The 25,478-nt window shown below is 34.8% G+C and overlaps 3 protein-coding genes across 7 annotated transcripts in view; all 3 read left to right on the top strand.

The window, feature by feature from the left end:
* The first annotated feature begins 1,930 nt into the window (after window positions 1–1,930).
* On the top strand, window positions 1,931–13,695 carry EMB2753 (tetratricopeptide repeat (TPR)-containing protein). Its single transcript, XM_013001007.2, has 26 exons — window positions 1,931–2,386; window positions 3,321–3,399; window positions 4,365–4,447; window positions 4,544–4,693; window positions 4,804–4,919; window positions 5,564–5,669; window positions 6,286–6,357; window positions 6,438–6,553; window positions 7,864–7,996; window positions 8,685–8,762; window positions 8,845–8,898; window positions 9,000–9,070; window positions 9,543–9,597; window positions 9,701–9,796; window positions 10,420–10,548; window positions 10,665–10,747; window positions 10,835–11,065; window positions 11,165–11,297; window positions 11,382–11,486; window positions 11,615–11,746; window positions 11,870–11,926; window positions 12,076–12,173; window positions 12,305–12,363; window positions 12,449–12,560; window positions 12,649–12,728; window positions 13,047–13,695. The coding sequence occupies exons 1-26, from the start codon at window positions 2,336–2,338 to the stop codon at window positions 13,232–13,234; spliced, it is 2,667 nt and encodes an 888-aa protein (XP_012856461.1). The 5' UTR covers window positions 1,931–2,335; the 3' UTR covers window positions 13,235–13,695.
* A 745-nt stretch (window positions 13,696–14,440) lies between these two features.
* ERH3 (P-loop containing nucleoside triphosphate hydrolases superfamily protein) overlaps window positions 14,441–25,478 on the top strand; it is a 31,218-nt gene continuing 20,180 nt past the window's right edge. For 3 of the 4 annotated variants that reach the window (XM_088823074.1, XM_088823073.1, XM_088823072.1), the window contains exon 1: window positions 14,441–14,655. The gene's annotated coding sequence lies outside the window, so the exon portion shown is untranslated. Of the gene's footprint in view, window positions 14,695–25,478 lie in introns of all 4 variants that reach the window. The other variant, XM_088823075.1, reaches the window with a different exon arrangement.
* On the top strand, window positions 20,501–22,659 carry LOC105976048 (uncharacterized). 2 transcript variants are annotated; one of them, XM_088823071.1, is made up of 3 exons: window positions 20,501–20,855; window positions 21,148–21,318; window positions 21,794–22,659. In XM_088823071.1, the coding sequence occupies exons 1-3, from the start codon at window positions 20,703–20,705 to the stop codon at window positions 22,490–22,492; spliced, it is 1,023 nt and encodes a 340-aa protein (XP_088679197.1). In that variant the 5' UTR covers window positions 20,501–20,702; the 3' UTR covers window positions 22,493–22,659. The 2 variants fall into 2 exon arrangements, with proteins under 2 accessions (XP_088679197.1, XP_012856783.2); XM_013001329.2 differs by having other exon boundaries at window positions 20,505–20,855; window positions 21,124–21,318.

Here is a 25,478-nt window from a genome sequence, read left to right as displayed (position 1 = left end):
GACTCCTTGATGAATGATATGAAAAGAGAGAAGGCTTCGCCAAATATTTGACACAATGTTCAATTCTAGCCGCTTGAGAAAGTAGAACTGGAAACTATAAGGTGGATCAATTATTCTCTGAAGAAAAAGAAGAAGAGAAAATGTGAGCGATTGTTGTGAATTAATGCTAATGTCATGAGTTATTCGGATGATATAATGAACCTACCGGAGTTTGAACACTCGCACATTGACGATTCAACACTAGATTCTTATTATATGTGTGTAGCATGCGATATTTTTGGGTTCATAAATGAAAGACCGGCAAATCACCCCACCAAGACTTAGCTCAGAGAGACTATGTCTGGATGACAAATTGATTCTTCTTCCTTGGTATGCAAATGAGCAGTGGCGAATCCAGGAATTTAGCCAAGGGGGTGCGAAAGTTTACGAGGGTTCGGGGGCAGCGCCCCCGATTTTTTTTTAATAATAATAATACCAGCATAAAATAATATTAATATGTAGGAAAATCGAAATTTTAAGACCAATTGCAATTTTTTGTAGAATTTTGGAAAAATGAGAGAAAATGTTAGAGTATAAATGGATTTGTAGAGAGAAAATGTGAGTAAATTTTGGAAAAATGAGAGAAAATGTTAAGTATAAATGGATTTGTAGAGTTTTGGAAAAGCTATAAAAAATTTGATGATGTTGGGACTCGAACCTATGACATTTCACAAAAAATTAAAGCTACTTACCAGGTGAACTACCAATTACGTTTGTTAAATAATCACATATAATATAATATAACAATATATATATATAAGGAATATTTTTTTTTTAATTTCAAGGGTGTGCAGCTGCACACCCTAGACATATAGTAGATCCGCCGCTGCAAATGAGACGAGTTTTTTGGCAGTTATCTCCAAGCTCTCGATGTTGCGGCATTCGGATACTTCCAATTCCTTCAAATTCGGTAATGGATCAACAAATTCAAGTTTCTTTGTAGCATACGTGATATGATACAGCCATGCATCGAAGCTAGTGCCGAGCTAACCAAACTGCAAACTCTTTCAATGCAAGCAAGCTGATGAAGATGTTGTCTCCACCACTTCCTGAAACCAATAGTCCGTTAGAACCCTATCAGAATAACGTATCCAATGCATTATCCCATTAGAATTTTTAACTACGTTTCAGGGGGTGAGTATAATTATCGATACCACATGGACCATAAAATTATTTAAGAATATGTGGCTGTAATTTACCCTAAAAAATATATATTGACGGGGCATTAAATGTTTTAATAGTGGGCTGAAAATACAGGAATCCAGTGATAAATCCACTATAAACGGGCTGAAATAGAAAGCCCAAAGGGAAGCTATTTAGAAACCCAAAACGTCGTCGTGTGCTTCTCTCTCCCCTCTCTTAAATTTGATTGGCAACTCCAGTTGTTTCCTGCTTGATTTTGCATGCTCATTCCTTCATTACATTGTAATTAAAGAAATTATATTGGTGTACCATTGGAGATATCCAATAAACAATCTCTCAATTAGCCAAGATTAGAGCCATTTTTTTGTCCATAATTGCGACCAGGTCCGGGAAAAAAAAGGTTATTGGACTAATTAAACATCCAAACGAGGCCTGTATTTTGTGTCGTACATATAAGTCGTAAGTATATACTATATATTTTATTGATTATATGGTAAATTACGGCCACTCTTGAGGTAAGGTTAAATTAAGAAAATATCCTTTTTGTTTGGATAATTACAACCACCGGCTCAAAAGTTACAAATTCAACAGAATCTTCTAGATTTCGTGGAATATTAGCTGATTTATACTCGTTTTGTGGAAAATGCAGTTTCAAAACACATCTCATGATCGAAAGTTAAGAAACACATCTCATGATCATCTTGTTTCAAAACGTAGACCTCCAATTGGATAAAACGGGTATAAACTTGAGGATACTCCACGTAATCTATAAAATTCCACTAAATATGAGAGAAAAAAAAAAAAAAAAAAAACTGAAAGCACCTTATTCCTTTTTTTTTTTTAATTGTCATCATACTGATTTAAGAAAGTAAAATAAACCAAAATGACGAAAATACCCTCCACAAGACCCTTGACTTTGTACACTTTTCACAAAATGAGTTTCCGAGTGTACATTTCTCTCAACTCTCCTTCCTTGTTGTAGGGTTGCAGCAGATAAACGCCACCCCTCCCCTCCCACCGCAAACCCTTTCCCCCTCTCTCTCTCTCGCTCTACTAATCGTACTCTCTTTCTCTCTCTAAAATTATCGAAACCTTCCGAAATTAATCTCCAGTTTCTTCTCACAGCTCGCCTGAAACTGCAGCAGTTGCTACAATGGGTGCTTCGCTTCCTTCCAAAGAGGCCAATCTGTTCAAGCTCATCGTTGTAAGTTTTTTCGCCCCCCGTCGAGATTCTAAAATTTGAGATATTGTTTTATCTAGGGATTTTGCCGAACTTGTGATTGAAATTTTGATGTACGGCGAAGTGTAAAACCCTAGGAATTTTTTTTAGCAGATTTGTCGATGCTTTGACTCTGTCGTATTGTTTGTTTTTTTTGTCGAATTGTAGTGTTGTAGACTCGCAGTTCATGTTTTTGTATTCAACATGCAGGCATTGCGTATGTGATTCTTTGTAATATTTATTTTCATCTGAGCATGCAATAGTCAATTGTGTTGAATAGCACTTTGCATTCGACTGCAATTAAGTGAAATCTCAGATTTTGAGTGCGGAAATAGTTATTTCTGTTTGACATATTTTAATGGGGAGATAGAAAATGAAGTACATTATGGGCTTCTGGGACGACCTGCTTATCAATTTTTTCTTTATTCGTATATTTATGCAAAGATTCGAGAAATGGATACATGTTTCACGTATGTCTTGTTGAATGCTTGTAGCTTAGGGATCGATGTAGCTTAAAGTTGCAAGACTTGGTAGTTAGGGTACATTAAGAACAAATGCACATGAGTATTGGAATTTGGAAGTGATCATGTAATTTGTTAGAGACATTAAAATTTGTCGACTGAAGAAAATGAAGAGGAATTTGTGATGAATACTGCATAATTATGTTTATAAATCGGTAATATTCACGAGCTGTTCCACCTTTCATGGAATTGTTTATTAGAATTTGTACTATTTAAAATGTAAGTACATACATACATGAGTGGCTTTATAAAAAAAATCCACTGGGTAAATGATTCGGTTTCCAATACTAATTCTAAAGTGATGGTACACGTTTTTGTTATGCAAGTGTACATTCTAACGCATTCAGGTCTATGATTATCATAAGTTTTGAGACATCTTTTGAATTATATCTACGCAGAAATCCTACGAAACAAAACAGTACAAGAAGGGTATAAAGGCTGCTGATGCAATTCTAAAGAAGTTCCCTGACCATGGAGGTATGTGGATATTTTATCTGTTAGTGTAGTGCATGCTTAGCATCTCTCTTTTATTGTTGTGATAAGCTTATGTAAGATATGAAATGAATGGAAATCTGTCTTCTCCATCATTTTACGTTTTATGCATATGATATTGCATCCCTTGTATAATAGTATATAGCTTGGTTCTAAAAATATCTATCTATCAAGCTAGGATTTGTATTTGAGAAATGTTTATCATGGTCTTCTCATGCTTCCTTGGACTTCTTATAAAATTGACTGTATACAAATGTCGAATACTATGCTGAAGCAATTTGTTATGGGCATGTTAAACTGTATGTAACAGTAGGAAATAGAAAAAGAAAAAGGAAAAGAACTGGAATATGTTTCCTTGCCTATTTTTAAATATTTAACAGAACTGGAATATGTTTTTAAAGAATTTCTTTCTTCGCTTCTGGTCACATTTCCAATAAATGCATAAATACTTGCATTTGAAGAAAAATCAACTCTAGTAGGAATTCTGCTAGAGGGCCAATTTGTTCGATGTGTCATATGTTCTAAGAAATGTCCTTCACATTACGAGCTTATTGTCATCAGCCTGTCTTCTTAGAAATGTTCTTATATCACATTTATAGCTTATTCTTATCAGCTTAAAATGAAAAGAGGTGGATTATTGGCTAGATATTCATATACGAGGTCTATTACTTCGTAGATTTTAGACCCCTAAGTGCTGATGATAATATGGAATTTTTGCCACTTTCTGCTGTGTGGAGGAAGAAAATGGATTCGTAGCATAATAAATTTTAGTATGCAATCAATGGCATGGGTTTGCAGCATGTCTCAGACTGATAAAAGATTAGCAGAGAAAATATTTGTGTTCTCTAAACTTCATTTTTTCATTCGTAATCTGGTATGACCATCAACTCCTTGTTCTGACTGATGTCATGCTCTCTAATTTTTGTTTTGATTTCTTTGTTGGTCACCAGAGACTCTATCAATGAAAGGGCTGACTTTGAATTGCATGGACCGCAAGTCAGAAGCATATGAACTTGTTAGGCTTGGATTGAAGGTTAATACCTCCAATTTTCCTCTACCATGAACTAGTGCCTATCTTTCTTGCCTATAGTAAGCGACCGGTATTAAACTTGATTTTCCTCTTGTGCAGAATGACCTCAAGAGTCATGTTTGTTGGCACGTTTATGGTCTTCTTTACCGTTCAGACAGAGAATACAGGGAAGCAATTAAATGCTACCGCAATGCACTAAGGATTGATCCTGATAATATTGAAATACTTCGGGATCTCTCTCTTTTACAGGTATATTATGTTTCGAACAAAAAACTATTTACTTTGACAATATGTAAACATTTTTTTATTGCAGTATGCAGCTGGTGATGTGATATGTTGTTTTCATCATCGTTTTACAGGCGCAAATGCGTGACTTGGCAGGTTTTGTTGAGACAAGACAACAACTGCTCACCCTGAAACCAAATCATCGCATGAATTGGATTGGATTCGCTGTTGCCCAGCATCTGAACTACAAGTATGTTCTGACATTTGATACCAGTGTGTTATCATATAACGAATTTTCAGCTAGAAGTTGGATGTAGATTATTGTGTCTTTTCTATTCCTAATTTGACTATTATTGCTTTTTCCTTTTTTGGCCCTCAATAAATTATCTGGGATGGTAAATCATTAGAATTAGGATGCTCACCACATTGTAAGGTAGATACTCGTGAAAGCAAAATTTTCATTTGGTAATGTTGTAGAAGCCATCATTTATTGTTTGCCCGCAACACAATCAAGCAATTTGCTTGATAACGAGTCAAGCCAAGAGCCTTGATATGGTCTCAACTATAATAATGGTTCTTATAGTACAATAGATGACAAATATAACCCTCTATTTGGTAACATTAATTATTATCCATGGACAAATTTGGAAAATAGAAATAAATGGTACAATTTCTAGGACATGCTACAAAATAAATATAGACAGCAAATCATTGTCAAACACGGGTACTTATCCATTGTAAACAATATCATGTGCAATCACATCTTATATATCAAACGTGGCCTTGTTGTATGTGATTTTTTTTCCACGTATATGTAGATAAAATTCCCACTTTAATGCCCTGTTACTGTAGTTAGGTTTCCTTTTTTATAGTTTATAATTTGTTATTTATCAGTGGATCGAAGGCTGTTGATATCCTTGAAGCGTATGAAGGGACTCTTGAGGATGATTACCCTCCTGATAATGAACGCTGTGAGCATGGAGAGATGCTTCTGTACAAGGTATCAACCTGTATTAGCTGTAGTTACATGGTGGAAGATAATTGTATACCTACATATTCTTGAATATTTTCTGTTCTTTGCTTCCTCCTTGGGTGTAAAATTAACATATATTGGTGTTAGATGATGGCTTTATTGTACATTTAAGAGGCTGACATCTGGTTACCCTTTGGTCATGTATATGCTGGCACGAGATTGTGTTAGATTTAATCTGTAATACTTATTCCAATCACTAATACATGTCAATTCATGTTTTATCATAATAGTCGGTGCTGATTTAGCTACTGCTAGTATTTTGTCTGACGAGACGCGTCCTTACAGGGTGCTCGAATTATTCTTTTACTAGATAATCTGCATTTAGCAATAAAGTGATTGATAGTGGTATGTTTAGTTTTTGATCAACTAACCATGAGATCGTCAAATTCCTCTATAGTAATTAATGAGTTCCCTCAATATTAAAAGCGTATGTAATAGTTAAACCTGGATTCATGTGGAGTTACAATTTATTTGGCTTTTACTGTAATCTTTTGAGTTTCTTACCAATTGTTGACCATCCAAAATGATTGTGTTACCTTGCATGTTATGTTTCCATTCTTTCTGATTGAGATTTTGCTGTCAGATTTCCTTACTAGAAGAATGCGGATTGACCGAAAGGGGTCTTCAAGAGTTGCGCAAGAAAGAATTCAAAATAGTGAGTGGTAGTTAGCACATGGTTCATCAAAGTATGAATTTCATAACAGACTTACGCACTTTTGTTTTTCTTCGCTTTAGGTTGATAAATTAGCTGTCAAAGAGCAAGAAGTTTCTCTGCTTGAAAAGCTTGGCCTCTTTGATGAAGGAGAAGAATTGTACAGGAAACTCCTTTCAATGAATCCTGACAATTACAGGTATTTAGATATAGATCCTATATTTGATTAGAGTATCGTGTCATTTTTGTAGCACTAATTGTTATTTTATTATGATTAGTTGATTTTTTTGACCAAAACAATAGTTTTCTAAACATACTGAGTTTCTTGGGTTATGTTTAGTCATTGTCTGAGCAGAAAAGACTTTTTGATTTTTTTTAACCACACTTGTCTACTCCTAAATATTGGAGGAAAAAGGAGCAGAATGGTAGAAGAAATCAGGAAAAAAAGACTAGGAAGAGAAATGACTAAGCTCGCTTCTCGTAGCATCAAAATAGAAAAAAAGGGATTTCTTCTGGTTGATAGTTCCTTTGCTCCCAAAAAGACATTGTACGCCAGGGCTTGTTTGTCTCAGAACATTTTATTATAAAACATTTCATGTCAATAGGAGATTTGTCATGTCTTAGGGAGTATATGGCCAGTCAAATATTTGTTGGTGTTCCTGAACGGACCCTGCGTTTATGATTTCCTTAAAAAAAGCTTCAATACCGAACAGTCTCAAAACTATTTGATCGAAACTCATATTAAGTAATACTTTGCATATAGAAAACAGTCAAGACTTTTAGCAAGTTGAAAATATAATATTATGTAATTGCTATGTGCTTCAAAAGTTGCAAGTTGCCATGCAGAACTGGGGCACAACGAAGTTATATTATTACCTACGGTCCCACTATGAGAGATAGTAATATACTGAAATGAGGATCTTTTGGTAAAGTGCTTGTATTCTTGAGAAGAGTTTTAAAATGTTATCACTTCTTCCTTTCTACCATCTCTGTATTTGTGCATAAATGTGTCTCTTTGAAACTGTTCATCCATTAAACTGAGGCAGCTAATAGGAAAGTATAGGTGGATTGAAATTCAGGGTGTCCTATGCACATATAAGCTTAGATCTTTCGCTCTCGTCAAGCTTGAAGGTGTTAAGCTGATTTTTATTTCAGGCTTGCTAATTACAGATTCTTGATTCAGTTATTCTCAAAGATTATAAAATTTGGATTTGGACACGAATAAAAAAGAGCTTTTGACTTCTAAGCTTTCAGGAAATTGGCGAGCTCATTTTATTATTACTTTTTATTTCGTTGCACTCACGATATGGTTACACATTCTTCTTTTTGGAACTAATTGAAATGATTTATTTTGTATCTCTTACTTCTGGGCCTCTGTAATGAATTATGTTCGATCTCTATCTGATTACAGTAGATTTGATTGAAACAGTCAAATTTATTTGAAAGAACAATTCTTCGTACAACATTGCTAGCCACTAAACACTTCTTATGGGACGTCTGTAAACTTAGGTATTATGAAGGTCTACAAAGGTGTATGGGTCTGTATTCAGCAAATGGTCAGTATTCTTCTGATGATATTGATCGACTGGAAGCCTTGTATGTATCACTTAGCAAGCTATATAGCAGGTCATCTGCTGTCAAGGTGATGCGCGTTCTTTCATTGACTTGCATTTTTTCCCTTGCAACTTTAGCATATTCTTTTGTTAGTTATTAGTTCCTTTGATTTTTAGTCTAGTGGTAAGTGTGGTCTGCCTCGCAATCAAGTTCTTCTCATAATTAGAAGTTGAAAAGATGGCCACTTAGCCTCGTAATTGGTGTTTTGACTTGTAGATAACGTCTCTCATCGTAATGCACATAGGAGTTTCTCATTTTTTAATAATTTGAATTACAATAAAAGTAACTACACTAATTTTTGTATGATTTTTTAATGTTTGGTGTCTGCAAAATTTTAAGTGATGATTTTCTCATGCAAAACATTTGTGTTAAACAGGAATGGTTATGCATTGCATTGACGATTTCCTTTGTAAAACTCTTGTGACAAAACCAATTCATGCACTGTCCTCAATGCACCTCTAGCAACAATATTTTTTCCTCAATGCCTCTTCATCACAGTTTATCTGGCCTTGGTTATATTAGAGCCAAGGTTAAGGGGTCAAACCCTGCCCCTCCTTACTTTCCCCTTGTAACAGGTTTTGGATTTTTGGGACCAAAACAATTGATTTTTGCCAACATGGAAATCATTTTTCAATGAAGTGAAGTTCAAAATCATAAAGTTTCTTATGATATACTCTTTAGTGCTCTAATATTATTTCTTATTCGATATTGCACAGAGAATCCCATTGGACTTCCTATGTGCTGAAAAATTCCGTCTAGCTGCCGAAAATTATATTCAACCTTTTCTGACCAAGGTACCCATCCTAAGTTGTATAATGACTACTTGTCTATTTGTTGAAGCATGACTTATCCTTTTATTTTGTGATGCATATGTAGGGCATTCCTTCTCTATTTTCGGATCTCTCATCTCTCTACGATCACCCTGGAAAGGTTAGCTGGTTTCTGTTTATAAATGATGACTAATTCCTTGGACTCAAGGATTAAAATATTTAGGATAGTCTATTAAGAGTTAATGTACAACTCTTGCACAGGCAGAGATTCTGGAGCAGTTAATTCTTGAGCTAGAGCACTCCATCAAGACAACTGGTGGATATCCTGGGAGGTAATAATTCGTCTCTACTCTAGTGTAGAGAGTCTTATGTTAGAATGTTCGTTTTAATGAGATTTTGTTGTTCTAGCCTCCTGTTCTTTGCCTTTATTTTATATAATTGTTATAGTTTACTTGTTAGCCATTTGTTATAATATTGGACATTACTAGCATATAATCTGAAAATTTATTCGCAGGCTGGAGTAGCTATAGAACCATGATCAACTAATATTTTTTTTATCTGTTATACCCAATATGTATGTCAGTTTTGAAAATCCTCTTCTATGTATTCATCTTACAATGCATTCAACATGTTCGGTTATGATTTTGTTCTCTTAAATTTTGGCATGAAGCACCACCTCATTGACGCCATTGTCTTGTATGGCGTATTATTTTTTTGCATTGTATTTTTCTGACTGGGTGATATGAGTTGAAACTTGAATAGGATGGATGACTTATCATAGATAATATATTTGACTTTGTTCAGGTCGGAGAAGGAGCCTCCTTCAACACTTATGTGGATTTTGTTTTATTTGGCTCAGGTTTGTACTTATCCATATTTTCTGAGGTTTGTACTTGTTAATTCTGCTTACATTGTTTGTTATGTTAAGACTTTTTGATTTCATAATATCTTCTTTTATACAGCATTATGACAGACGTGGTCAGTATGGTATTGCACTCACAAAAATTGACGAGGCCATAGAGCACACTCCAACTGTCATAGATTTGTACTCAGTGAAGGTAATACATTGTTAATCATCTAATAACAACCTTCTTGGACTCTCCTTCAAAACCTTCTAGGATAATCGTATCTGAAGCTGATTTATATGACTGTAACCAAGTGTATATTTTGTCTGAGGAATTTCTGCTTATACATTGGTTTTTTGTCTAGCTTTGTTTTTTGATCGCATTATGTAGAGTAAATCATTCCATTTTTTTTCCTAAGAACTCATCTTCCAGAATCACATTACGGTGAAGTGTGATTTGGAGGAGAAATCATGTACACTAAATACATTTATCTCCAAATATAAAATGTATGTTATTCTTGAAACTAAGCTTCACTCTTTTCAAAATTTATATGCTGCTGTAGGAACTAAGCTTCACTCTTTTCAAATTTTCTAGCTTTAGTATTGTTGATACGACATCCCTCTAGGTTTCGTTTTGTCAATTGGCATAAGGTTTATCTTTGAGTCCACTGGGGTTAAGGTTTATTTTGAGTGGTCAACTTCTTAGATTCCCATTTCAGCCTCATATTGTCTGTGTTTCACACAACTGTCTAAGTTAGAGAACCCATTTACAGTTATTTGTATAGTAATTTCATTGCGATAATTAACGCATATTTATGTGGTCCTTGCTCACCACAGAGCCGGATACTAAAGCATGCCGGTGACCCAGTAGCAGCTGCTGCTTTGGCTGACGAAGCTAGATGCATGGATCTTGCCGATCGCTACGTGAATAGTGAATGCGTCAAGCGTATGCTACAAGCTGATCAGGTTTGCTGTTATCATGTGTCCTTTTTCCTGTAATGTTAGTATCATATTACGTTAGGCTTTTCCATATTTAGATTCATTCCTTTATTATTTGCTTACGTTTGATATTTCAAATCTAGGTTACATTGGCAGAAAAGACAGCCGTTTTATTCACAAAAGATGGGGAGCAGCACAATAATCTTCATGATATGCAGTGCATGTGGTGCGTATTTATTTTTTCAAGTTACTCTAAATTCCTTGAAAACATATCCATGTTTTGTTGAATCAATATTACTGTAAATGTTCAAAGGTATGAACTAGCTTCTGGAGAAAGTTATTTTCGCCAAGGAGACCTTGGACATGCTTTGAAGAAATTTTTGGCTGTGGAAAAGCATTACGCAGACATTACAGAGGACCAATTTGACTTCCACTCTTACTGCTTAAGGAAAATGACTCTTCGAACCTATGTTGAAATGCTGAAATTTCAAGATCGCCTTCATTCATACTCTTATTTCCGCAAAGCAGCTGCTGGGGCCATAAAGTATTGCTCTCTATTCTCTCTACTATTAGATTTGTAGTATTTTAAACTCAATTTTGAAGCCAGCTGCGTAACAAATTCGTAATATTATTTGATATGCAGATGCTACTTGAAGTTGTATGATTCTCCTCCAAAGTCATCTGCAGAAGAAGATGAAGAGATGTCAAAGTTGCCCCCTTCACAGAAAAAGAAATTGAGGCAAAAACAGAGGAAAGCTGAAGCCCGGGCTAAGAAAGTAACCAGCTTTGCTGCCTCACCTTTTTTTTGAAAATATTTTTTTTTTCTAAATAGTTGTGCGCTAATGGTTGCATTTATGTAGGAAGCGGAAGTTAAGGAAGAACCTAATGCTACTGCTGTTTCAAAATCTGGAAAACGCCCGGCCAAGCCAGTAGATCTGGATCCACACGGAGAGAAATTACTGCAGGTATATTGGTCCATTCATTGGCATAGTTGGTTATAAATATTATAATCCTGTTTTATAAGCGTTTCTCTCCCTACATTCATTTGAACCGTTTTTAGAATATTTTACCACGGATAAAGAATATGTTGTAGGTCGAAGATCCCTTGGTGGAAGCTACAAAGTACTTGAAGCTACTTCAGAAGCACTCTTCTGATTCCATACAGACCCACTTACTTTCTTTTGAAGTTAATATGAGAAAGCAGAAAATTTTACTTGCATTGCAGGTGATGTTATGCTTCTCCTATTCTTGTGGTGTATATCACACTTCTTAGTCCTGGGTTTTGTTAGCTGAAAACTTGGTTTGTGTAAAATTGTGTTATTCAAGCTCCTCTTTTCGTTTGCCACAGGCGGTTAAGCATATGCTGCGGTTGGATGCCGATAACCCAGATACACATCGTTGTTTGGTATGTTTAATCAGTAATATATCACATTTATTTCACTAATTTAGTGCAAAAATGGAGGACACTCCAATTTCTGCATGCTTTACGTATAGTTTCTTGATTTTAATCATTTTCCTGAAGGACACTATTTTCTGTTTATTGCACTTTTGCAGATAAAATTCTTCCATAAAGTGGGATCCCGTCCTGCTCCAGTAACCGATGCTGAAAAACTCATCAGCGGTGTCATAGAAGCTGAACGTCCTACATTTAGGTACTTTGACGTTTGTTTCGTGAGAATCTCTTTCCAAATTATTTGATATAGCAATTAATTTTCTACCCATTATTATTGCTTTGGTTTTTGAAAAGTTATCTCGTGTTATATGACTTGCTTTGCTTTTGTAGTCAGTTGCATGGGAACTCTCTAATTGAGGCAAACACCCTTTTCCTAGAGAAACATAGAGGTCATAATCTGCGACGTTTGCGTATATGTTGGTTTGCTTATCCTTATCCATATTATTATATTAGTTTTTTGTTTATTCTTGGCAGATTCATTGAGGCACAGAGCTGCTGTAGCAGAAATGATTTTTGTTACGGAGCCAAGCAGGAAGAAAGAAGCCATTAGCCTGATAGAAGAATCGTCTAGTGACCTACTTCCACAGTATGCTACTTGATACGATGTTATTAATTTCACTGTTATGAAGCATTTTCTTGAGGCATCGAGTTTGATCTTTTTTTTTTCCTTTCAGAAATGGAGCACCGCTTAAGGATTGCACTGCAGTCCACAAACTATTAGGCACAGTTTTGGACGACCAGGATGCTGCATCAAGTAAGTCTTTTCCTTTCCTCTGTGCTTTTATGTTGCTCCTGCTACTGAAAGTAATGCTTGTAACTTTGCTAATCGGAGCGATCATTGGTGATCGATTCTCCTTATTATGTTAATTTTGTTGCTATTGCAACATTGTTTGCATCTTCACATGTCTTAGAATCACTTAAAATATTGGATATTGAACCGTGAGGTGGATATCAAAAAAATAACTGAAATGTTGAAAAGAAAGAATATGCTCATATATGCATGAGGTAGACAAAGCAAGACTCGAGTACTGTGTCCAAATTTCACTGGCCTGAACTTGCTACTCTATTGCAGGATGGAAAGTTCGGTGTGCTCAGTACTTTCCTTACTCTACCTACTTTGAAGGCAGCCACAGCTCAGCCGCTCCAAATTCATCTTACCGTCAAATTCCCGAACTATCCGAAAATGGCAGCCCCCTAAACATCTCATCCAATGGAAGTGTAGAGAATTTGGATGCACTCAAGGATCTAGTCATCCGATAAAAATAGTCAATGTGGGTCCCACACATGGCTATTATTTCTCGAACAGATCCCCATATGCCAGGTCGTTGAGCGAAGAAAATAATAATTCAATGTTGCGGCTTGGAAGCTGAGGAAACTACGAGAGAGAACGATTTTCGAGTTTGATAGAATTGCAGAGTTTACGTGTTTAATCTGAATTTTCTTTTCTTTTCTTTCCGTTCCATCTTACTGGTATATGCCATTATATTGCATATACGTACAACCATTTTGTTTTTGGCAGTTGGATTGTACATTTTTTCGTAAGCAAGAATTTTATGTACTCAGGCATAGAACCACCACCATACCCAATAGCTATCATACTTTGGAAGCATGTTGTATTTTTCTTAATTAAATTTGAGCAATTTTAGTTGTGATGTATAAAATGCTACTTTTAATTTGAATTTTGTTTGGGTATTCATATACTATGAAGCCTGATTCATGCAGCTACTGTGTTTGGGTCTAAATATTGAAGAATATAAAGAAGGGTAAATAGCACTTAACACCATGTGGTTTGATACTTGGGCAACGGACCCCTTATACTTTCAATATTAGTAGCATATACCTCCCTGTAGTTTTGAACTTTGTGCACATGACAGACCCCTTTGTACTTTTAATATAACCACATAACCTCCTATTATATTCACTTGGAAAATAAACATGTTCGTCAGGAAGATCAATTTTGTGAGAGTGTTATATGTTTATATTAAAATACAAGGGGTCTTGTGCTATATTGAAAGTACAGGCGCTTATGTTCACAAAGTTTAAAGTTTAAACCACAGTAGATACTAGGGTAAATTCTACTTTTCCCGCTTGTACTTAGGCTCGATATCACTTTACCCCCATTCTACTTTCAATTGCATCGATTTGCCCCATGTACTTGAAAAAAATGTCTCAATGTGCCATCGCCGTTAGTTTTAAGATCTTTGACTTTAATACTGTTTGATCTAAGTCTGAAAATTACAAAAAAACCACCCATCCCATTGTAATAATTATTAAAAAAAAAAAAATTGTGGCTGGCGTCGTGGACTACGCTTTCTCGTTGGCTTGAATTTTTTATTATGTTTTATTTTTTATTAGGGCCATATTGAGACAATATTTTCAACAAGTGGAAAAGTAGCGTTTACGTTTAATTATATGACAACAAATGTCATTCTCATTCCATTATAATTTACTTGTTTTGTTATTGAAAATTAATTAATATTATTCTAGTTGGGTTAAGTTTTGGACTTCTTAACCTCCCAATCTAAGGAAAATTGACTGGTAGATGGTAGGGTCAAAAATTGTCGGACCGTGACATGGAGCTATCACCGTAATCCACTTTGTTCGAATCAAAATCCAAATCTAATTCGTATGATATCCTAAACCTATTACATCTACTTAAGGGGCCACATGGAGCTATCTCCGTAGTCAACCTCTCTGGAATCAATATCCGAATCTGATTCGTATCTCATCCTACACCTATTACATGGAGTCGATGTTTGTAGGAAAGTACATGTATTGATGTCTTGGATTTGCTAGATGATTACAAATGAAATTCCTACTCCTATTTATACTAGTCCACCTCTTTAATGGACGGTGGAGATCTATTTGATCTAATGGTTATGAGTGGTTCTCTAGAACACTCCAAATAATTCCTACAAAATATCTACAAATTGAGCATTCTAAAAAGTTTTCTAGAATCTCTACCAATCTCTATATACACTTGGACCAACTTGAGACTACCCTATTTGGGCTAACTTTTGGACTTCTTAACCTCCCAACCCAAGAGAAATTGGCAAAGGATTGGGCCAAATCTGCCGAGCCGTGACATGGAGCTAGACACGGCCCAGAACCGGCCCGTTGACGAACCGGAACGGTGAACCGACCCCTGTCCCTCGAGTCGGGCCCAATTCTAGAAATAGGTGAATCGTAAACCGCCGGGCCGGCACGACGATTCACCCGGATTTATTAAAAAAAAAAAAAAAGCTGAAAAAGGCTTGAAAAAGTTGAACCACCGTTATTTGCTATTTTTTGAATCCCCCATTTTTTCCTATAAATACCATCACACCGCATTTTTTCCTATAAAATTAAGTTCAAGTCCTTTTATTTATTTCCTTTTGTTTTTTTCCTATTTAAAAGTAATTATTTTAATTTATTTATCCATCAAGTATTTTCAATATATATATATAAATTTCTGGGACGGCCCGGATAGGCCCAGAACCGGAGTGAACCGGCGGGTCGGCCCGACTCGCCGAACCGTGTGTAGTACATGCCGGTTCCGGTTCCGAAAAAAGTGAACCGCGAACCGCAGTGAACCGGCCCATGACCGTATCTACATAGGGCTATCTCTGTAGTCAATCTCTCTGGAACCAGAATCCGAATCTGATTCGTATCTAATCCTAGACCTATTACATTTGAGGAGCCGAGAGCACTCCATATTAAACATATAAAAATGTATATTATTCAACACACACACGGAATTGAGTGGAACTTCACCGACCGATGCATTCAGAAGATGAAGGATGAGTTTGATAATTGCGAGGCCAAAATCTCTCTTAAAGAGGGATAAACCCGAGGCATATGCACTACAAGAAAGTTCGCATTTGGCTACAACGAATTTCGTTGAGAAAAGTATATAATTTTGTTGCTAATTCCATTCGCAACGAAAATAAGTCGTTGCTAGCTTCGTTGTCTTTTATTTGTTACGGAAAGTTTGGGGCAACGAATTAAAAGTTGTTGCCAATACATTTAGTTTGCGCAACGAATTTATGTCGTTGGCAACTATTTTTCGTTGCCTATACATTTAGAATGCACAATGAATATATTTTGTTGGCAATTATATATCGTTGCCAATGTATTATGTATACATAACGAATTTATTTTCGTCGCCAATAGTATACACAACGAATTTATTTTCGTTGCCAACGAATTTATTTCATTGCAAAATTATGGTCCGGATTTTTATCGAAGCCGGACCCACGTCCGCCAACCCGACCCACATCCATTGGACCACCGAGCCAAGCCGGACCCACATCCATTGGACCACCGAGCTGCTTCGGAATATGAATAGTTGGGTCGAACTCACGACCGGCCGGACTGATAAATGTTAAATATATGAAAATATGACAATGGTAGAAATTGAACCCTGGTTGATTTGAAGTTAGAGCCCCTTCAAACCGCTGGGCAACATTATATTCTGCAAATTGGCTGAAAATAAATTTATAAAAACTAAATAGACAAGGAAAAATGTTTAATATAGTTATATAAATAAATAATATTTTTTATCATATTTTATTATATATCATCATCATAATAATAATAATAATAATAATAATAATAATAATAATAATAATAATAATAATAATAATAATAATAAATTCAATAAATTAAAATCAAGAAAAAATAGTTGGTTTGTAAATTGGCAACGATTATATTTTGTTGCCAAATCACTTGGAACATTAACAAACGATTATATTTTGTTGCCAAATTACTTGGAGCATTTACAACAAAATATTTCGTTGTCTTTTATCACTTATTGGCAACAAAATAAATTTGTTGTCGTTGTATATGTATTTACTACAATTTTATATCGTACCAAAAAAAAAACACTATTTTGCAACAAATGAAGTTGTTGTCTTACATTAAATTCGCTGCGAAATATATATGATACTATTCACAACAATAGTTTTCGTTGTCTATGAGATTCAAAGGCAACAAAAATTTCTTGTTACAAAACGGTTATTTTTTAGCCACAAATACTATATTTCGTTGCTAAAATATAATTATTGGCAACGAAATTAATTTCGTCCACAAAGAAATTATATTGTTGCCTATTTTACATTTTCTTGTAGTGATGCTTGGACCCAAACCATGGCTTCAGCCGCTCGTTAAAAAAGTTATCCTTACCAGTAACGAACAGAAGATATAATGCGCTGCCGCCAACCTGAAACTTGAAAGATATCAAAAAAAATTTAATGGATGTATACATACATATAGATTCACCATAGACAAGACACATAAAGGAGTTAATATAAGTTACCACGAGAACGCTTTCTTTTAGTTGTGATGTATAAAATGCTACTTTTAATTTGAATTTTGTTTGGGGTATTCATATACTATTATTAAGCCTGATTCATGCAGCAACCGTGTTTTGGGTCTGAATATAATGAAGGGTAAATATCACTTAGCCCCTTCTGGTTTGATGTTTGTGCACATGGACCCCTAATACTTTTAATATAAACACATGACCCCCTTTTGTAGTTTGAATTTTGTACGCATGACCCCGTTGTATTTTTAATATAAGTACATAAACCGCCTATTGTACTTTACTTGGTAAATAATCATGCTCGTTAGGAAGATAATGTTTTTGAAAGTATTAGGGCTTATGCGTTTATATTAAAGTACAAGGGGTCATGTGCTATATTGAAAAATGCTATTTATCCCGTGAAGAAACACATGTATAAATACATTCTCAGCCCATTAAGGCCCAATTGGTCCATTGATAGCCCATTGACTTTTGACCTTTATTAATCCAGATTCTTAAACGCCGTCGTATGGGGTTGTACATGTAGATAGTTAAGTACCTATTTAATTAAGGGTCTATTAGATATAACCCCCTTAAACATTCAAATAATAGGGGTAGACTCAAACTTAAATTTGCCATTTTGATAAAAACCCAAACTTTTCTAAATTACATAATTACCCTCAATCAAATCCCACAAATCCCGTTACTTTACCTTTTGAAATAATATCAAATCTCTCCCTATTTTCCCGTTAAAACACTATCACCACAAACCCACTATCAAAAAAACTGCAAAACCTCCCAAAACCAGAAATTTGCACGGTCGTGGATCGGCGATTTTTCTGCACTCCGACCAAGCCTCCGTAGGTACGTCGTCGCCACTCGCTGAATCGCTATCATCCATCGATTTGTTGATATGTTTTGGCTAAATCGACTATCACGTTTGTGTAATTGCAGATCTGTTATAATCGCATACCGAATTCGAGCACTAAATCAGTGATATTGCAACAATTGATGGGCAGGACATCCACCAGAAGTGATATCGTCGTTGGCCGCCGTCGCCGTCGCCGTCACTGCTCCTATCTAGGGTTACTCAAATCTATGATTACTCAAATTTAGGGTTTTGATAATTGTTCGGCCCATAGTTGATTAACGAGATGCATAGTCGAATTACATCTGTATTAGTATACTATCCCATATCATTTAATAGACTATCCCACTGGTATAATTTTACTATGGATCTCGTTAATCGACTATGGGCCGAAGAATCATCAAAACCCTAGATTTGAGAAGTGACGGCGGCAGATTTGTGTTTTAAAATTAATAGACTATCTCATATCTTTTAATAGACTATCCCATGTATCTAATTCGACTATGGGTTTAGTTAATTGACTATTGAAAAAATAATAATATATATGAAAACTGAATAATATGTTTGTTTGAAATACTAATCAATTAGGGTAATTTTTCTTATTATATGAAAACGATTAGGGTGAATAATAATATATATGAAAAAATAATAATATATATGGAAACTGAATAATATGTTTGTTTGAAATACTAATCAATTAGGGTAATTTTCCTTATATCATGTAATAGACTATCTTATTGATCTAATTCGACTATGGATCTATGAATCCCGTATTATTCAACCACATAGTATATTAATATTTTCAATATAGCACATTAATCTGCTATGATAGTATATTACGGTTATAGTAGTGATATGAAATTGTGTTACAAACAATATACCACTGAAATGACAAGAACATTGAGAACAACACCAACGTAAAGTATTCCAACATAACCAATAAAATAGTACATTAATAATCTCATAATTTCAATCTAGGGTTTTGATAAAATACATAAAACACATCATAACACAATCAAACCAATATGTCGAGTTAAAAAACTCTAGTACATTAATATTCTCATAATAGTATAATAAAATGATAATGGTAGTATCATACGGTATTCATAATAGTATACTACTGTATTACAACGGTTTAACACTTAACCGAAGTTACCGAGCCATTACATCGTAAACACCTCTTTATAGCAACCAACCCACCAAACCTCAACAAAATCCGTACGAAATTCGCCATCGAAAAAACCTAAAATCATGAAACAAAATTAAAAATGCATAATACTAAAAAATGATTAAATAGACTGCAAATACATTTGAATGATAATACATTAATATCATCAAAAATAAACTTAAAATGCAAAATCCATACGCTAAATTAAAAAAGACTACGAACTATATTTTAATGTACTACCCAGCACACTTAAATCGGCTGTTATAAACAAATAAACCAACTATCGATCGGGATAAAAAACATGAACTCGACCACAGCGGACAATTATTCCGATTATTGCATAAACCAACTACGAAACTCATATAAAACAACTCTGGTCCGATCTGCGTGAACCATCCTCTTCTAACTCTGTCAATCCTCTTCCAAACAAACATCATCCGCAAAAAATAACGATGTATATATGACGACGTAATTTTGTTAAAAAACATTCTACTTAATAGAATCAATTATCAACACAACTCTTAAAAATGTCTAACCACCGTACACGACAATCCTGTACATACAGCGAAAATAAAAGCGAAAAAGACGCATTCATACCCGCTTGACGGTGAAGAAATCTTCAAAGGCGATTAAAACGATGGAACGCTGGATAAATCTTCAAAAAAAATCTGTACACGATTTGATAGACACGATTTGATAGAACGGCCAATGATCTCACGTAAATTTATTCCGTGATTTTAGAATCACGTATCAGCAAATCTCATATCACGTAGTTAAGGAAATAAATGCCGTTCAAAAATAAAACAGGGGTATTAAAGGGAAATTATATAATATATTTTGCCAAATTGGCAAATTTGGGTGTATCTCAAAAAGGGAAAAATTAAATGGATCTACCTCATTAGAAAATATGAACAAGGGGGTTATCCCTAATAAACCCTTTAATTAATTATAGTTTCCTTATAATTTACTTATTTTGTTTGTGAAAATTAATATGAGTATCAAGGGTAATATTGGTAAACGAGTAGTTAATGTATCATTAGTTATCAAATGTACAGTAATATGAAAAAAAAAAAAAAAAAAACATATTTCTTTGATAATGATGTTGAAATGGATGAAATAAACCAAAATTAATTTTACATGAAAATTTTGTTCTGGTAATGTATTTATGGAGCTCCCCATTTTCTGCAAAAAAAGGTCTGTAGTTTTCTTCTGGTGTATGCTAATTTCTTATCACCCATTAATGCTAACGTGTACCGTGTACGTATCTGCTTAAAAATCCCAGGAAATACGAATTCCCTGACAAAATATTTGAAAATATACAATTTCTTTTTTTTTTTTTTTAGTCACGCGTTGCGTCTGTTCAAGTTCCACTACCCTGTCTGAAAACTGAAGATAGAGAGAGAGAGAGAAAATGGAGAAGAAGAGAGGTAGACCACCGAAAGTGAAGGAGGGCAGACCGATAAAAGTCAGACAAGTTAATAATGAAGAAGAAGAACAGTTACAATTACAAAGCAGCCGCAAGAATGGTGAAACACTGACCTACGGCGGCGCGTCTTCTTCACCGGTACTACTTTTCTCTCTCTCTCTCTCTCTCTCTCTCTCTCTCTCTACCCCCACTGTCTGGGATCTTGGGTTCAGCCCTTGTATTTCAGTGTTACACTACAAAAGGTTCAATTGTTTTTATCTCTCTCTCAGATATGTTGTGTTTGCATGTGTGTGTGTTTTTATTTTCAATTTTTTGGGTTATATATATATATATATATATATATATATGGTGAATTGCTTTCATGATGAGTTCATTCTATATCAACTATGTTCACTTGCTTTGTTAGGGTTACCAAACTCGATATTCGAAGGCACTTGCAGAAAAAGAAGCAAATCCTTCTCAAAATCCCACTTTATTGCTGGTGAAGCAAATTCTCTTTCATGAGAACGGGTTCGGAGCGAAAAGACCCGATCCAGTCAGCAACGACGTCCCGGAGGAAGCCCCGTTGTTTATTTCGGAATCTCCGGTTCGAGCTGATGAGGTACATCAACTTTGTAGTTCAATTTTGCTTTGCCCTGTTCTTGTAGTACACTACTTACTATCTTCATCATTATTAATTGGAATGGCCTTTCCGATTCCGATGCGAAATTCTCGATTTTGGAACTATATTTTCATTCCGAACTCCAATACGATTCATAATTTTGTTTTTGGATCGGTTTTGGAATTTAGATGAGATTCCGATTGTCGGTCCGATTTTAATTTCCGAAAATTCAGAACAAGTTTTTCCCTATCCAATTTCCGGAATTCCGAATTTCAATTTTCCCGAATACTTTTGAAACGGAATTGGAATTAATTTTACACTTTTGAAAAAAAATGGATTTTTTCGAAAGGGCTAATTCTGATCCGAAAAGTCCGATTTCCACCCCCAGCTATTAAGAAACAAAGTAATCATATGGATTTTAAAGATTAACAAAGCATGTTGATTCATTTTTTTCATTTTCTTTTTTGCGATTCAGGAGTTCCGTTCTCAACAAGAGAATATTTGTTCCGACAGAACTACAAATGTTAATGTACTCGATTTGAAGAAATTTACTTTAGATCTCCTTGCCCAAACTGATGAAGAACCCGAACTCAATGCTAATAATGCAGTCTCGAATATCTTTGTGGATAATAATAATAATAATAATCCCGAAAAAAATCAATTTGTCGATTTCGACGAGTACAAAGTGAAGGAGGACATGATCCCACTTCTAAAAGCTATTTTCGCTAAATACGGCGACATTGTCAAAGAAAGCACTTTTTCGAAAGAATCACGCAATTGCCTCTTGGAGCTGGTTTGCACCATTTACGAGAGGCTAAAAGCTTCGAAGCTAATGCAGCTAAAGCCATTGGAGATGGAATCTATTTCAGGTCAAATTGGAGATCTCGAGATTGTGAAGGTGAAAGTCGGGTGGCTTCGTAAAAGGCTCGACTTGATAGTCAAGGCAAGGGAGCTTTGTGAGGGTGCTTCGAGTCTTGAAGAAGCTGAATCGAGAGTCATGTTGGCTGTTGAAGAAAAGCTGAAAGCCGTGGAAAGTTTCGAGAAAAAGGTGGCAGCTGACGTGGCGGGTGTCGAGAATTTGCAGAGGAGGATACGGTATGGGAAGGATGAGGTGGCGGTGCTCGATAAGATTATCGACTTGTTCGATGGGTCTTTGGTTGATGGAATTGTTTAGTAGTAGTGTTGTTAACTCTTTCGACTTCTTTTGGTTTAGAATTTTGAAGTCGATGAGAAGATTAGCAGTGTAGAAATATAATTTAGTGCAAGTTTTCGGGAGATGCGTACTTTTGGTATTAATGCACTCGGTATTTATTTCGTCGTATATTTTTTTATTTTGTCGTATATATTTTGGGACTGTGCGCGACGCTCTCGATGAACTCATCCGAGATAATATATAACCCCAAAATTTCCGGTAAGGATTTGGAGTTTTTAAAAAAGAAATTGAAGAGGTTTGTCGGGATGCGAGGTGTTTGTCCGGGGGATTCGGTCTTCTTGGACAAAGGATATCACAGTTATTTTATAGAGTTACTCAATTTGTCATATAGATACGACTTGGAGATTCGCGGGTTTCTACGGTGAGCAGAATGCTCGATTTAGATACAAGTCTTGGAGGCTTTTGAGACTCGTATATACTCAGTCAAACAAACCTTGGATATATGTGCGCACGAGATTTCACTTCTCTTCTTTCCATAACCGAGAAAAGTGGGGGAAAACAACGGTAGCATATACCGATATTAATGATTTGAGCGAATGCTTAAGGGAATCCGTATTGTTCGATCTCGGTTTCATAGGTTACTAATTGACTTGGTCGCATAATAGAAAACATCCGTTTTCAATCATAGAACGCATTAATAGGGCATGCGCGACGAATGAGTGGCGAAGCCTCGTTCCGAAATTCAGAGGTAGTTCATCTTGAGACACTTACTCGGACCACGTCCTAATCCGAATTGATAACAAGAATAGTTCCTCGATAAAGTAGAAATGATGTGGCGTCAAAGGTCTAAAACTGACCACTGAATGCAGGAGATGATATTATATGTAGATCAGCAGTGTAAATTAAAAGTACATGGTGTATTATTTTCAGCGGGTGTAGATTCTACAAAATTAGGGTTCAACGCTGCAATTAATCTTGAAACGACTATAAACAAACAATTAGACCATGTTTGGACATGAAAAAAATTGTTATATGCATGTTTCGGTAATAATATTTAATAATAAGATTCTTGGAACATATAATAATTAGTTGGGTTTTGTTTGTCTAATTGTTCATCAACCAAACACGCCATAGTATATAAATCCCATAATTATGCAAGGGAGACAACTCCCATCACGTGTGCCCTATATTCATATCTAAAACTTAATTCACTTGTCTTATTTCAGGAAACATATGCCCGGTTGGGAAGAGACATTTACTTGTTACATAAATTAACCATATTCAATACTATATATTATTAAAATTACAAAAAAAAAAAAAAAAAACAAACAAAAAAATTCCTCATTTAATAAAAAAATAATAAATTTATATACGAGAAAATCGAGATGATTTAATCCATAGTTAAAGACATAAAACAACAGAATCTCTTGTTTGGAAAAAAAAAAATTAATAATAAATATAATCAAGAAAATAATCATTTGGTGGGGGTATATATATGTATATATGATATATCAACAAATATTATAAATAAATTATATTGTAAGCCATGTGGTCTGATTAATAAGATCAATTATATTATAATTAAAAGTTTATATATATCGATCATAAGATCAATTCTTGAAATATATTGTTGTTAGTTGTTACCGTTATAGTTCTCAACTGTCGTCATAATTGAGATTTTATATCCTATTTGTCTGTGTTTTTTTCAAGAATATTATATGTGCACTGTTTAGAGATCCTAATTTAAATTAAAATAGTAATAAATAAAATTAGATGATCACATTTGATTTGATACATGTTTGAGGTTTTTTCTTTTTATTTTTTAATTTTATATTTTATTTTGATGTTTATAAATATATATGTACAACTGTGTGTGTGTGTGTGTGTGTGTGTGTCCAGTTGGTCAGTAATTGAACGCGTAAAATAAAGAAAAATAGGTGCCCAAAATTGAAAGTCCATTGGGAATTTAAATGGGCCGGGCCCACTGCCCTTTTTGTTCCTTGTTGGTCAGACATTTTGAAGTGAACTCTCTGACTAATTCACTGCATCCAGGCTTTTACCAGCTACGTACCTCACCTTCAACTTAATTAATTAATTCACCATTTTTTTTTCATTATGCTCAATTATAAGTTTAATTTTATTCAAATTCATTTCAGTCAATGCTGACATAATTAAAATAAATAAATTTGTTTCAGCTAAAATTCATCTTAATTTTTTGATGGGTGGGCTAACTAGTATAAATTGGGGTATACTAATTAAATAAACGAAAATGCTATTATATATATGGTGTGAATTTTTTTTTTCTTTTAAATTGAAAATGAGTTAGAGTTCATCCTTGTGCAAGAATATATTTGCCGACAACAGTTCATTAAATTAATTATAACTAGTATTTTTCTACATACGATAGACGGAGGAAAAAAATATCAGGAAAACAATAATCGTGAAAATAAAAAGCGGATAAAAAAAAGAGAAAAAAGTAAGATGGAGTGTAATATAGAAAACGAAATTTGTTTCTAAACCAATATTACAAAAACACCATTAGGGTTACCTTTAAGTTGCCTAACGTTAATTCATTTAATTGTTTTGTCAGCAATTGTTCACGCGAGGAAGGTCTGAGTATGAACAGCTCACAATCGAATGTAGTGGGTGCTGGTGTTTGCTGAATACACTATAAGTTAGGGTTTTCGATTTTCTTGACGTCATCGTTGTTTTTATGACAACTGATGACGTCAGAGATCTTACTAGTACTGGTATCAATGCGAAGGTCACAAATCCGATTACCAACTGAAGCAAATAGCAATTGCTTTAGATAAACCGAGGTTACGAGTTCGAGGGTTGAACTATAAGGAAAAGAATTGAAAATATTTATAGAATTTGACAAATTAAATTAGTAAACCAAAAAAAGATTCCACTAAGCAAACCAAACATGGCATAAATAAATTTTATCCGTTCCTCAAACATCATTAAACACTTTTCGCTCCTTGTTTCCTGCATGGACTAAAAGACG

Source organism: Erythranthe guttata, chromosome 9 (assembly GCF_056151865.1).
Source record: "Erythranthe guttata isolate IM_541 chromosome 9, IM_541, whole genome shotgun sequence".
NCBI lineage: Eukaryota > Viridiplantae > Streptophyta > Magnoliopsida > Lamiales > Phrymaceae > Erythranthe > Erythranthe guttata.
This window is presented reverse-complemented; position numbering and strand designations above follow the sequence as displayed.